Here is a 15,908-nt window from a genome sequence, read left to right as displayed (position 1 = left end):
TTTTGCTAAATGTTCCTCCAACACTTTTTGCCTCCCTTATTGTCACCTTGCATTTCTTTTGCCAGAGTTTGTGTTCCTTTCTGTTCTCATTTGGACAGGCTTTCCAATTTCGATAGGAAGTCTTCTTGCCTTTTATTATTTCCTTGACATTACTTGTTAGCCATGCTGGCATCTTCCTGGACTTAGTTGTACCTTTCATCCTTTTGGGTATACAATCTAACTGGGCTTCTAGTATTGTGGTTTTGTGTAAACTCTATGCATTCTGGAGCGAAGTGACTCTCCTGATTTTCCCTTTCAGCTTTCTTTTCACCATACTTCTCATTTTGGAGAAATTTCCTCTTCTGAAATTCAAAATGTCTGTGCTAGACTTCCTTGGTGATTCTCTCCCCACATGTATGCTGAATTTGATTGCACTATGGTCACTGTTTCCTAAAGGGTCGATGACACTGACATCACATACCAAGTCTTGGGTGCCACTCAGGATCAAGGTCGCCTTCTCTGGTTAGTTCCAAGACCAACTGTTCTAGGGCACAGTCATTCAGTGTATCTAGAAATTTGACCTAGCTGTCATTACCTGACTGAATTTACCCAACCTATGTGTGGGTAATTGAATTCACCCATTATTACAGCCCTGCTTCTCCATGACACCTCCCTGATTTCCTGCTGCATCTCCCAGTCAATGTCAAATGTTTTGAACAGGAGGGCGATAGCACGTCCCCAGTAGCACATTTCCTTTCAGGCCTTGTATTGTCACCCACAGGGTTTCTATGGAGGACTCCAGTCCACCCAGGTTTTCTAGCTTGTTAGATTCTATCCCTTCTTTAACATACAGTGCTAGTCCATCTCCAAGGCACTCCTCCCTGTCCTTCCTATAGTGTTTATATCCAGGGATAACAGTGTCCCACTGGTTCTCACTGTTCCACCATGTTTCTGTTATGCCCACTGTATCTATTTCTGTGTTAGCAACCAAGCACTCCAGCTCACTCATCTTGGCATGGAGACTTCTGGCATGGGCATATAAGCACCTGTATACTGAATCTCTTACCTGGTGTATGCTATCTTTCTTTTGACTCTTTGACCAGTTGGCACAGCCTTCTGTCTGCTCTTTATGTGGTTCTGCTCTGTCTCCTTCTGTTTTATCTGAATCCTTTGCACCCTTGCACTTTGAAGGATGGCATTTGCCGAACCGGATACTGCCCAGCTCCCGTCGGCTATTCCCCAGGCGTCATTTTAAAAGTTGCTCTGCAACCTTCTTGATTTTAAACGCTAGCAGTCTGGTTCCATCATGGTTCAAGTGCAGCCCCATCCCCTTTGTACAAGCCTTGCTTGTATCCCAGTGCCTAACAAATCTAACCACTCCTCTCGGCACCAACGTCTCATCCATGCATTGAAACCCCTTAGCTCTGCCTGTCGCACTGTACCTGCGCCTGGAACAGATGCCATTTCTGAGAATGCTACCTTGTGGGTCCTGGACTTCAATATGATACGTATCAGCCTAAATTTGTCTTCCAGGAACTCCCAACTACATTTCCCCACATTGGTGGTGCCAACGTGCACCATGAAAGCTGTCTAAGAGACAGCACTGCCTAAGAGCCTATCTTGACGCTGCGTGATGTCCAACCTTTGCACCAGGCAGGCAAGTCTCTGTGCGGTCAACACATGGGTCATAAACCTATCTCTCTATAAATCTAATTATCGAATCACCCCCTACAAGGAGCCCCCCCCGCCCCTGGAGGAGTATCCCCTGTGAAAGAGGGATGCTCCTGCAACTAGTATTTAGAGGCATCTTGCCTCTGAGGCTGGAGGTGGCTCATAGCCACCAGACGCATAGCTACTGAAAGACCTGTTCTCCATGAATTTGTCGAAGCCCCCTTCTAAAGCCATCCAAGCTTATGGCCACCACAACATCCCATGGAGAGAATTCCATAGATTAATTTATGCATTGTATAAAAAAGTACTGGAGTGATTTGTCCCTGCCTTTTCCTTTCAGCTTCCTTTTTACAAGTTCCCTCTTCTTGTAAAATTTTCTCTTTTGAAATCCAAAGTCCAATGCATCTGTGTTTGACTTCCTTGGCAATGGAAGACATTTGGACAGATTGCCACAATTTATGTATCCCAAAGTAAAAGTAGAGTTGTGCCTTCAAGTCGGTGTGAACTCCTGGTGACCACAGAGCCATGTGGTTTTCTTTGGTGGAATACAGAAGAGATTTACCATTGCCATCTCCCACGCAGTATGAGATGATGCCTTTCAGCACCTTCCTATATTGCTGGTGCCTGATATAGGTGTTTCCCATAGTCTGAGAAACATACCAGTGGGGATTCAAACCAGCAAGCTCTTGCTCCATAGGCAAGTTAACATCGCCGCTGTGCCATTAGGTGGCTTTATGTATCCTGCGTTTTCTGAAATACCAAGTTACGGTATCTGTTAATGCAAAAGTTGTCTGCCATTAGGGTGACTAAGAAACCATTTCTAAATATCAATGTACTTCCTTGCACATTAAGCAGATATTCTTTGTCCCATTAATTCTGCCTACTAGTTCTACCCCTTAACAGGAAAACAGTTGAAAAATTTCAAGCTAATCGTTTCCATTCATATAATACTAAAAACGTGTGTTAAAAACACTTAGAGACTGAAATAAATTTACAGATCAATATTAATATGTAAGAATCTTATCAATCAATCTTTGATATAGTCACAGATCAACAGACAACCTCAATACAGATCTAACAAAAGAAAACAAATGTCTGAACATAATACAATAAGCACAACTGGCATAAAAATTATACCTAACAGTATCTACCAATATTAAACAGAGTGAGTCTAGCCCCTTGTGTGTAACCTGTGTGTAACCAGCTATGAGGAAACTAGTATATGTTGTCTAACTTTACTAGCATCAGACAGAACTTAGTGACATTTAAGGAAATCTAATCTTTGCAGTTCGACAACAAAAATTTACATAAAGTGAATCTATGTGGCCTAGAAAATTAATTAAAAGTTAATTGAAAGTGTGTAATGCTGGCAAAAGTCCCTATATAACTCACAATATAATAAGACATGGGATGTGGTTTCGATAGTGCCTATTACACAAGGACAAAGTCATTGAGCATATGGGATTTTTCTGAACTGCCCTTCCATCTGCTGTGGGTAACACATTAAAACAAGCTAATATAAACATCCTGCAATATTTTGGAACTGTAATTGGAGTTAAATATCTAGCAGGGTTAGAACTAACATGTTGGCTTCTGAGAAAAATTCCCTTGGGAATCAAGGATTGTTCTGTTTGTTTGCCCATCCATGTCTAAAACATGATGTCTAAGTACCATTTTGGCTTGGGCATATCCCATTCTTCATTAAAAAAAAACAACCCCAGATTAAATCCATATAAACTTAGTTTCTGGCAGACTGCTGTTTTCCAGGATGAACTAAAATTATCTATTAATATTAAGGGGACTAAGCCCAAGGGATAGAAATTTAACTTTAACCGGCAGTCAAACACACTTAACCATACCCTGAACTCAACCTTGGAAATGCCCACTTCCAAAAGAAGAACTACACTAGGTACAAGTGTACAAGCACTAGGTTACAAGCGAAGTTCTTGATATTTCTCAAGAATTTCATTTGAACAGACTCTAGTGCTGCTGAATTACTATACAGACCAAGCTGCACTCAATAAAGAAGTTGAATGTGGGATTTAGCTAAAAATAATTTAATCATGGCAGGAACATAATGCATACCACCTGAGCAGCAAACGGACAGGATGGCTAATACAGACTTTGGAGCATTCTGAATTACACACTGAAGATGTGCACTATGCTTACACAAAGCATGAAAAAAATAGCCAGGTATTTTTTATTTGTTCTAATTGATGCCCATCCAAGGACCAATTTCATTACCTTGGGTGCTTTGTGAAGGTAAGTATCTTAGTTTTGGCATAATTAATCTCTAATGCTTGTTCTTGACAAAATGCTGCATGGGAGCATAGGGCTCTCTTATTTTTAATGCTAAAAATAATATTTAAAAGATAAAAATAAATTTACAGATCAATATTAATAAATGTAAGCATCTTTTATTTAATGCAAGGAGTTTATAAGAGGAAGGGGAGCTGGTCTTGTGGTAAAGGTAAAGCATGCGGTCAAGTCGATTTAAACTCCTGGTGCTCACAGAGCCCTGTGGTGTTGTGTTTTTTTTTTTTTGGTAGGATACAGGAGGGGTTTACCATTGTCTCCTCCCACGCAGGAGGAGATGAGATGATGCCTTTCAGCATCTTCCTATATTGCTGCTGCCCAATATAGGTGTTTCCCGATAGTATGGAAAACATACCAGTGGGGATTTGAACTGGCAACCTTGTGCTTGTTAGGCAAGCATTTCCCCGCTGCACCACTTAAGGTGGGCGGTAGCAAGCATGAATAGTCCTCTTTTCTACATAAGGTCTACCTTGGTTTGCATCTGAATGGGAGACTACGTGAGTGAGCACTAAGGTATTCCCCTTAGAGGTTGGGACCACTCTGGGAAGAGCATCTGCATGTTTGCATGCAGAAGGTTCCAAGTTCCCTCCCTGGCATCTTCAACAGAGGGCTAGAGAGACTGCTGCCTGCAACCTTGGAGAAACCACTGCCAGTCTGGGCAGGCAATATATTGAGCTAGATGGACCAATAGTCTTACTCAATAAAAGGTGGTATATGTTCTTACAATTTAGCGTCTTGACATAAATGTGGAATATGGAAGTGATATGCTATGCCAACCAAAGTGACTCCATTTTGTTTCCTGGACTCCATTTTAGCTTAGTTAGAAATACTCTTGTTAGTTGGGGGCCTGTAGGGGCATTCCTGAGTGTATGCAGTTTTCACACTCCCCCTGTTCTAATAACAAGGAACAGGACCTTCAGCCTTGGAGATAAGGGATGAGCCGAGATGCCATCTCAGATGTAATTCAAATGTATCAAATTGGGGCTATAATTCTGCAAAGGATAAACAAACGGCAGGAACAGGGTCATAAATGTCAACTGGGCCTAGATCTTCTCCTCTGACCATCTATGTGGTATCATGTATCCAATGGCAGAGAGGGTTGGGTGAGAAATGCTAATGTTGGGGTATAAATGCTTGTAACAAACAAAGGACTGGGCTCTCGATTTGGGTGTGACCCCATAGCCTTATTTTCTGCAGAAAAACTTTTAAGCTTTTCCTCTGATTGTGTGTTCCGTTAATTGGTGTTTTACACCACGCAGACCAGAATCTGTTTTTGGTATATCAGAAGTATTTTACAGAGTTCATAGATCAACAGGACAGCTAGCCTGACACTGACAGGAACTATTTTGGGGGGAACTGCATTGTCCTCTTTCTAAAGATGAATTCAACTGAATTGTCTGCGAAACTCAAAATAAGCTGCTTCTTAAAAAGGAAATTAAGTTTGCTACAAAGCAAATCCAGTTTACAAGTCAGCCTGGGAAATAAATGTGGTAAGGACAAAGATATGGAAAACACAGTACATAGTCAAGATGCAGTCTTTTTAAAATACAACTATGTTCAGTAACACCAGTAGCAACAAAAACACACTGAAGTTGGCCTCTTGGATATATGTAATCAAGATATTCCAACATCTTTGACAGTTGCCTAGTCAGACCTCCTGACAGCATGTTTGACAACTAGTAGCTGTAACTGCCTAAAGAGGAAGTCCCCAACATACAAAAAGTTTGTGTTCCAGAAATTCATTTCTAAGTCAGATGTTCATAACTCAGAACACATAGTTCCAAGGGCTTCCTTAATGTAATATGTTATGGAGCTTTGCTTGTACATATGCTGTAAGTTGAATGCTTGCAACACAGAGAGTGCCTGATTTTAAATTATTTATTTTAAATGTGCCCTATGTTCAACCTTGTATGCCTTTCTCTTGAAAGCATTTTCTGAAGATTATCCCTACACCCCTATCAGAATCCTCCTATAGGGCTTTCTGTTTCACAATGCAGGTACAGTAACTGCATGATTAAAAGCTCTTGCATTCAGAGAACGGAGTACATCGGCTTTTTATTGATTGATTGATTGCTACATTTGTATACTGCCTTTCATTAAAACAATCCCAAGGCGGTTTACACAAAAATTAAGACAAGACTATAAAAATGACAATTAGAATATTAAGCTAAAATATAAAACAAATCTGACTAAAAAGTTTTAAAATACAAGCATAAAAACTGTACAAAATGCAAAGAAGCAGCAGTAGAGACAATCATAAAAGCCTGCGTAAAAAGCCAAGATTTAACACGCTTTCTAAAAACTGTGATGGAGACTGAGGAGTGAATAACAACTTATGGAATAGGAGAGCATTTCAGAGTCTGGGGGTAGCAACAGAGAATGCCCTGTCAAATGTGCACGACAACCGAGCCTCTCTCATTGTTAGCACTGGAGCAGAGCCCCCCCCCCCGATGACCTCGTCAAGCGGGCAGCAACTCTTGGGAGCAGGCGGTCCCTCAGGTATCCTGGCCCCAAACTGTTAAGACAGGCATCCCCAAACTGCAGCCCTCCAGATGTTGCTGAACTACAACTCTCAGCATCCCTAGACACAATTTTTTGTGGATGGGTATGCTGGAAGTTGTAGTTCAGCAACATCTGGAGGGCCGCAGTTTGGGGATGCCTGCATTAAGGGCTTTAAAGGTCAAAACCAGCACCTTGAATTGGACCCAGAAACAAACTGGTAACCAGTGCAGCTCTTTCAAAATGGGTATGATGTGATCCCAACGGGCAGCTCCAGATAAAACCCTAGCTGCTGCATTTTGCACCAGCTGAAGTTTCCAGATATGCTTCAAGGGCAGCCCCGCCTAGAGTGCGTTACAGTAATCTAGCCTCAGGCATCTTCTCTCTGATATGCTAAGCTTTAATACTGAGAGAGGAACATAAAAATTACAGAGCCAGACCATTGGTCCATCTAGTTCAGTGCAGTCTATACTGATCGGCAACAACTCCCAAGGATTCCAGAAAGGGATATGTCCTATCTGAAGATGCTAGGGACAGAACTTGGAGCCTGCTGCATGCAACACATGTTCTCTACCACCTGAGCTACAACGCTTCGCTCAATCTTTTTCAGTGATTGAGCCTGCCCACCACTGATTTATATTCTCAGGTACTATAGCCTCGGGAAACCTAAGTCATCGGAAATTCTGTAGGCTTTGATGGGCATTTTGTGGCTAGGAGTTGAGTATTGTTATCAATGATGTTTGCTTATCTATCCTTCTTTCTCCAGAAAATATGTCCAGAGGGTTGTGGGACTCTCAGTGACATTTTTGGCAGGCACGGTAACTGCATGTAAGTTACTTGAACTCAATGATTTGAGTAAGTTCTAAGAGGACATGAGTGGAAGAGAGGTGTATACAGACCTTCCAGCTGCTTTCAATACCAATGTTCTGTGCGTGTTTTTTTTGGTGGGGAAATAATGCCAACCGATTTAAAATACAGCAGAAAACATGAGGAGTTAAGCAAAGGTATATTCCATATGTTTGATACAAACATCTTAGCAGAAATAATTTGAACAAGCTATACTTGTTCAAGTATACATCATACTAAAAGCAGTAATTATTAACAATTCAATAAATTACTAAATTCCCCTTAACATTCTATATTCTGTACTATAAAACGATTGATGTTCTTCAAGTATTTCTTGCAGCATCACTGATGAAAAAAATAGAACGAAGAAGTGTCTGAATATATAAATTAGCTGTTGGTGTCTTGCTGTATTCCAGTATCTGATACCATCTGATGAAACAGGCCTTTCTGTTGTAACAACCCGTGTGGAGTATCAAATTCAGCAATCCTTCCAGAGTCCAGAATCAGCACGCTGCCAGAAAAAAAATCACTTTTATGGGAAACTTGCTTATCTATTTTTAAGCAAAATGTGAAGAGCTGGAAATAATTGACTTGAAGAAGAAAAAGGTACAGTGAGCTGTACATATGTTAACTGCTTCAAGATATCCTCTCTTTAAAAAGCTTTCAAAATCAAATTCAGGAATGATTTGATTTATGTTTTCATGAAGCAAAAATGTTTTAACAGAAGGTAACTCTAAAAACAATTGAGCCTCAAGCTTAACGTATACATACAATGGGAAAGTTCAACTGAATTCACTGGCATGGTCAAGAAGTAGAGAGGCAGCAGACTTATATTTAACTAGCAGACACATTCTCAGTGAAACATGTATGGTTTGTACCCCCTGTGCTGCTGAGAGTGCCTTAAAAAACCTGTGTTCTTTCACAAATACTTAAACTGGCACAATTGCACTTCTGTGACACTACTTACATTAGCTGATAAGATGCACAGCCTTCTATCACCCTAACGCTCCATCCTGGGACTGTTGCACCAGCATCACTTCCACTGTTCTCCCCATTCTCAGTGTAAGCACAACTGGTGTAATCTCTCATTCTGAGCAACCCAGATGCTGTCTTAAGACTCCACATCAGCTCCTGGATGGAGCATTAGGGTGATGAAAAGATGTGTATCATGTCAGCCAATATAAATAATAATAATAATAATAATAATAATAATAATAATAATAATAATAATAAATTATTATTATTATTATTATTATTATTATTATTTATTAGTTGCCCGGGTCGACAAGGACTGCACCAGATGCTATAGTCTCTGGACATCTGGTGGCAAGTGGGCTACAGGACTCAGGATCTTCAGTTGAGCAACCAGGGCTGGAGACAGCAAAGCTACTGGAAGAAACGTCGCTTAACTGAAAAAATATATACAAAAAATGCCAGCAAGGAAATAATGATCTGCTATTACAAGTCTAGTCCAACTAGAAGAGGTTATTTAAAAAGAATGTACAAATTTGGAAAGAGAAGCATCCAGACACAGAAATAACAGAACAAAGGCTAGCAGACCAGAGAAGTTTCATAATAAGAAATAAAGTATTCACAGGAGTTGAGCTGGAAGAACTGCAAAGAGCAACACAGGCTCAAGATATGGAAGAAGAATTACCACCAACTGAAGCAGTTGCTCAGGCACAGATGGAGGAGGTGTTGGAAATAGAGGATACCACCGTTGTTGAACTGTTTCAAAATCAAAACTAGGCAACCTCCCCTTTGCCTTCACCTCAAAAACCCAAATGCCGTTTAACAGAAAAGCAACAAAAACTAAAGCAAAAAATAACTGAGCACATGAACCAAATAACCACCAGGGTTCGACTTCCAGCTATAAAAACAGTTGCCAAAAAACAACTTGCTCAGGCATTAAAAGATGTCAATGCTGCACTTGCAGAAATAACAACCAAGAATTTGCAAGAAACAAACCAACTAATGTACAGTGCAGCAACAATAACAACACAAGAGCTTGGATATAAGATCAGTGGACCTGTCAAAAAAGAAAGTAGTACATAACCTAAATGGAAGATTAGATTAGAAAATAAAATCTCCAGGCTTAGATCAGATGCTAGTAAATTGAAAGATATGAAAGACAAGAAGCTGAAGAATGAAAACACCAAACAGTATCAGATCCAAAAATACCACCTAGATTCAAGGAAAATTAGAGAAGTACTGGAAATAATAAAGCAGCAAATAACAGCAGTGTCAAAGAAGATTAGCAGATATGAAGCCAGAATTACACAACACAGGCAGAATCTCCAATTCCAGTCGAATCAGAGACGTTTCTACCAAAGCATAGAAGGAGAAACTGCAAGAAACCTAGAAACACCAAATAAAGAAGAAACAGTGCAATTCTGGGGGAAATTATGGGACAATCCAATAGATTATAATAAAAAAGCAGGCTGGATGAAAGAGGTCGAAAAATGTAACCAACAAATGCAAGATCTAATAATAACACCAGAATTAATAAGTGAAAGAGAAAAGAAAATTAAAAATTGGACTGCGCCAGGCAACGATGAACTGCATGGCTTTTGGCTTAAACACCTAACAAGCCTTCATAAACAACTTTCAAAACAGTTCAATCACATTTGGCAAGGAGGTGATATTGAACAATGGCTAACAACTGGGAAAACTCATCTCATCATAAAAGAGCCAGCAAAAGGTGCAGTTCCAAATAATTATAGACCGATAACCTGCCTGCCAACCATGTTCAAATTATTAACTGGAATAGTAGCAGATGAAGTGATGCAACACTTATTAACTAACAAACAGCTTCCAGTTGAACAGAAAGGAAATTGCCCAAACACCAGAGGCACAAAAGAACAGCTGCTGATTGACAAAATGATTTTAGAAAATTGCAAGAGAAGAAAAACCAATCTAAGTGTTGCATGGATTGACTACCAGCAAGCCTTTGATTCATTGCCTCACACATGGATACTAAAATGTTTAGAAACAACTGGTGTCAGCAAAAACATTCAGATATTTATTTAAAAAGCAATGAGCATGTGGAGTACACAGTTAACAATCAATGGCGAGACACTTGGACAGGTTAGCATTAGAAGAGGCATTTTCCAAGGGGACTCACTATCCCCTCTGTTGTTTGTAATCGCCATGACCCCACTTTAATAAATACTAAACAAAACAGGCCTCGGATACCAAGCATCTAAAACATCTAGTAAAATCAACCATCTGCTGTACATGGACGATCTGAAGTTGTATGGAAAGTCCCAGTCAGAAATCGAATCACTGCTAAACACTGTCCGTATATTCAGTAGCGATATAGCAATGGAGTTTGGACTAGACAAGTGTGCTGCATTAATAATGAACAGAGGGAAAATAACAAAAACTGAAGGAATAGAACTGCCCAATGGAAGCAACATCAAGAACCTGGAAGGGAAAGAACCTTACAAATACTTGGGCATTCTCCAGGCTGATAACATCGCACACACTGAAGTTAAAAGAAAAATTGGAAGTGAATACATCAAGAGAGTCAGAAAAATCCTAAAGTCCAAACTCAATGGCGGGAATACCATACAAGCCATAAACACCTGGGCTATACCTGTGATCAGATACTCTGCAGGAATAACAGACTGGACCCAGGCAGAGCTAGAGATGCTGGATCATAAGACCAGGAAAATCATGACCATCAATCATGCTCTGCACCCCCGCAGTGATGTAGATAGGCTCTACCTCCCTCGCAGCTCAGGTGGAAGAGGAATGCTGCAAGTCCATCAAACAGTAGAGGAGGAGAAAAGAGGCCTTGAAGAATATATCAAGGACAGTGAAGAAGATGCACTTAAGATGGTCAATAATGCGAAACTATTCAACACCAATGAAACAAAGCAGGCCTACAACAAAGAACAAGTCAAGAACCGAGCAGAAAAATGGAGAAATAAGCCCCTGCATGGTCAATATTTACACAATATAAGTGGAAAATCAGACATCACCAAGACCTGGCAATGGCTTAAGAATGGCAACTTGAAGAAAGAAACAGAGGGTTTAAAACTGGCTGCACAAGAACAGGCACTAAGAACAAATGCAATAAGAGCAAAAGTAGAAAAATCTACAACAAACAGCAAGTGCCACCTTTGTAAAGAAGCAGATGAAACAGTGGACCACCTGATCAGCTGTTGTAAGAAGATCGCACAGACTGACTACAAACAAAGGCATGACAAGGTAGCAGGGATGATACACTGGAACATCTGCAAAAAATACAAGCTACCTGTAGCCAAGAATTGGTGGGACCATAAAATTGAAAAAGTTGAAGAAAATGAAGATGTAAAAATATTATGGGACTTCCGACTACAAACAGACAAACATCTGCCACACAATACACCAGATATAACTGTAGTCGAGAAGAAAGAAAAACAAGTCAAAATAATCGACATAGCAATACCAGGGGATAGCAGAATAGAAGAAAAAGAAATAGAAAAAATCACCAAATACAAAGATCTACAAATTGAAATTGAAAGGCTGTGGCAGAAGAAGCCCAAAATAATCCCAGTGGTAATTGGCGCCCTGGGTGCAGTTCCAAAAGACCTTGAAGAGCACCTCAACACCATAGGGGCCACAGAAATCACCATCAGCCAATTACAAAAAGCAGCTTTACTGGGAACAGCCTATATTCTGCGACGATATCTATAACTGACAATAAAATTCAGCCATCCCAGGTCCTTGGGAAGGACTCGATGTCTGGATAAAACAAACCAGTCAATAACACCTGTCTGACTGTGTAAACAAGAAATAATAATAATTATAGTAATAATTCGATTTCTATACCGCCCTTCCAAAAATGGCTCAGGGCGGTTTACAAAGAGAAATAACATACAAATAAGATGGCTCCCTGTCCCCAAAGGGCTCACATTCTAAAAAGAAACATAAGACACACACCAGCAACAGTCACTGGAGGTACTGTGCTGGGGGTGGATAGGGCCAGTTACTCTCCCCCTGCTAAATAAAGAGAGTCACCACGGTAAAGGTGCCTCTTTGCCCAGTTAGCAGGGGTTATAAGTAGCATCACAGATTTTGCCAGCTTAAATATTTGTGCAAGACCACCAGTGGCACTCGCAGCTGCGTGGGCAATGCTGAACCACTTGTATCGCTGTGCAACATGTCAGCTACTGGCTGATCTATTACACAACTACACATGTTGTGTGTACTACAACTACACATGTTGTGCATGTGGTGGAATGTAACATTTGTTCAATTGTGCTATAGTGCTTATATATTAGGACTTGAAAGGGTTGTGCAACTCAGTTTGCACAATTTTGCCCCGGTGCAACAGCACTCTAGCACAACTCTACACATGCTGTGTTTAGCGACATACACATTGCGCAGCATGTCAGCTACTGTGCTTAAATTACACCCACAGCTAACATCCACAGCAGTGTTGGGAAGGCTCAGCAAGGGGCTGTGCCCTTACAATAAGAGCCCTCCTAAGCAGCAGAGTCGATGCAAGTGGATGGGGGAGCAACTTTGGCGGTTTTCCCCTGCCTCCATAAGTGATCTTTGCCTTTCACAAATATGTCTCAAGGGTCACAGAGCCCTCAGGAATGTATTTCTGGAAGGCAAAGAGCACTTATGGAGACAGAGGAAAGGAGCAAACATTGCTCTCCCCACTGCACATGCACTTTTGCAGCTTCTGCTAAATCCTCTGAATGCTGCTTTGGATGTCAGTCAATGCCTTTTTATGAAGAAACTGCTCACAGAAAACAAGGCAAAGGAAATTAGTTTGCACCATGGTAATGTAGAAACCCTTTTTTCAACAACAGTAAGCCACGTGCGTTAAATTAAGAGTTACAACGTACCGATCAGAGTCCATTATGGAATGCAGCCTGTGAGCAATAGTTAGTACAGTGCAGTTGTGAAATTCTTTCCGGATTGTAGATTGTACTAGATTATCTGTTTCCATGTCAACAGAGGCTGTTGCTTCATCCAGGATTAATACTTTTGTCTTCCGTAACAAAGCACGAGCAAGACAGACAAGTTGTCTCTGTCCTACACTGTTAACATAAAATATGATTTTAGTTGTGTTTTCTCTGGAACAGCCACAGGAATTGCTGTTTTCAGAACTGCCCGACAGAAAATGAATACTTGTACACTGCAGCTTGAACTGCATGGGCAATTAGATTAATCAAGAGAAGTGTATGCACAAGAGTATGCTGTGCATCTGCTGCAGTGGTCAGTAAGTTTTTAACCAGGAGAGATTTCTGCCTGAGGCCTCCTTAGGAACCTGCTGCCAGTGTGAGTGTCTACCTAATTACTGGGCTAGATGGACTAATGGTCTGACTCAATATATCCAACTTCATATAAAGAAGGACAAATGTTATTGAGCATCTCAGAACTGCTAAACTCATAAAGGTAAGACTCTAAGTATACAATGGCAATTTCTCCTTATTTCAATTTCCCTATCTTATACTGCCACTTAATACTGTATAGTGTATCTGGCGAATATACCGGCACAATTCAGCATGTATTATGCATGAGATTGGGATAATACAGCATATGCACATTATATGTCTGTGTCTTTGAGAATGGGAGGAAGAATGAGGCCACCAAAAGAGCAAGCTCAAGCTAACCAAGATCTGGTCAAGGACCTCAGTACCCCACTCTGCTTTGGTTCTCTCTCATAAGATAACATAAGAAAAGCAAAGGTCTACCTTGTCTAGCATCCTGTTTCCCACACTGGCCAAGGAGGTGCCTCTGGGAAGCCCACAAGCAGGAGATGAAGGCAATATCATCTCCTGTAAAGACCTAGAAAACCTATAAAGCCCTAAACAGTTTGGGCCCTGGGTACTTAAGGGAATGCCTTCTTTGGCATGAACCCCACCGCCCACTGAGGTCTGCTGGAGAGGTCCGTCTGCAGCTGCCACCGACTAGTCTGGTGGCCACTCAGGGACAGGCCTTCTCTGCTGCTGCCCCGAAGCTTTGGAATGCGCTCCCTAGTGAAATAAGAGCCTCCCCATCGCTGACAGCTTTTAAAAAGTCTTTAAAGACACATCTCTTCACCCAGGCTTTTAATTAATGTTTTAATTGGTTTTAATGCTGTTTTAAAACATTATTTTAAAATTTTAAATTTCTGTAATGTGTATGTCTCCCCCCCCCATTTTTGTCTTAACGAATGTTTTATTTTGTTTTTATTTTGTTGTAAACCGCCCAGAGACATAAATTTTGGGCGGTATAGAAATGTTTTAATAAATAAATATATCCCCTCTCCTGCAACTGGTATTTAGAGAAACTCTTCCCCAGATCACAGCACCATCCTATACATTGTGTTCAGTGGGGTTTACTCCGAGAAAGAGTTTAGGATTGCAGCACAGACATGCAATATGAATGTCTCAGAGGCTTTGGAAATATTCCTCCTTAACCCTCCAGAAGAATTAAAGAAATAAATCCAGATGTTGGATTAACTTCCAGAAGTTGGGGTGACCAGTGAAGTGGCCAAACTTGCAGATGACACAAAACTATTTAGGGTAGTGAAATCCACAATGGATTTTGAGGAGCTCCAAAAAGATCTCTACAAACTGGGGGATTGGGTGACAAAATGGCAATGTGGTTCAATGTAAGCAAGTGTAAAGTGATGCACATTGGGGCAAAAAACATCAGTTTGACATATATGCTGACAGGATCTGAGCTGCAGGGACTGACCAGGAGAGAGATCTTGGGATCATGGTGGACAGCTCGTTGAAGGTGTCCACTCAGTGTGTGGCATTGAAGGTGTCACAGTGCATGGCAGCTGTGAAAAGGACTAATTTCATGCTAGGAATCATTAGGAAGGGGATTGAAAATAAAATGCTAATATTACAATGCCCTTTTACAAATCTATGGTGTGGCCACATCTGGAGTACTGCATATAGCTTTGGTGACCATATCTTAAGAAGGATATTGTAGAACTGGAAAAGGTGCAGAAGAGGGCAACCAACATGATCAGGGGCTTGGAGCACCTTCCTTATGAGGCTAGGCTACAGTATCTGGGGCTCTTTACCTTGGAAAAGAGGCGACTAAGCAGAGCCATGATCGAGGTGTATAAAATTATGCATGGAGTGAAGAAGGGGGACAGAGATAATTTTTTCTCCCTCCCTCACAACACTAGAACCAGGAGTCACCCCATTAAACTGAAGGTCAGGAAATTTAGGATTGGCAACAGGAAGTACTTTTTCACACAGCGCATAATTAATCTATGGAATTCTTTGCCATGGAATTTGGTGATGGCTACCAGCTTAAATGGCTTTAAAAGGGGCTTAGACAGATTCATGGTGGATTGGTCTATCAGTGGCTACTAGTCTGGTGGCTGTGGGCCATATCCAACCTCAAAGGCATGATGCCTCTCTCTACCAGTTGCAGGGGAGCAACTGTAGGAGAGAGGGCATGCACATACCTCTTGCCTGTGGTGGGCCACTGTGTGAAATAGGATGCTGGACTAGATGGGCCTTGTGCCTGATCCAGCAGGGCTTTTCTTATGTTCTTAGGGATTCACAAGCAGGAATCACTTCACTTCTCCTCCATGGTTGCTACAGCTAGATACTGTGCACAATATGACTAGAAGAAGTCTGCATACC

At 41.1% G+C, this 15,908-nt stretch overlaps 1 protein-coding gene across 5 annotated transcripts in view; it reads right to left on the bottom strand.

The window, feature by feature from the left end:
* Nucleotides 1-6,004: 6,004 nt before the first annotated feature.
* Nucleotides 6,005-15,908, bottom strand: part of LOC128351690 (ATP-binding cassette sub-family C member 2-like) — a 77,135-nt gene continuing 67,231 nt past the window's right edge. For 4 of the 5 annotated variants that reach the window (XM_053311432.1, XM_053311434.1, XM_053311433.1 and 1 more), the window contains 2 exons: nt 13,158-13,352; nt 6,005-7,822 (listed from right to left, as the gene is read on the bottom strand). In XM_053311432.1, the coding sequence (XP_053167407.1) occupies nt 7,699-7,822; nt 13,158-13,352 (319 nt within the window). In that variant the 3' untranslated portion in view covers nt 6,005-7,698. Of the gene's footprint in view, nt 7,823-13,157; nt 13,353-15,908 lie in introns of those variants that run through there. The other variant, XR_008319979.1, reaches the window with a different exon arrangement.

This window comes from Hemicordylus capensis, chromosome 3 (genome assembly GCF_027244095.1).
Source record: "Hemicordylus capensis ecotype Gifberg chromosome 3, rHemCap1.1.pri, whole genome shotgun sequence".
NCBI classification, from domain to species: Eukaryota; Metazoa; Chordata; class Lepidosauria; order Squamata; family Cordylidae; genus Hemicordylus; species Hemicordylus capensis.
This window is presented reverse-complemented; position numbering and strand designations above follow the sequence as displayed.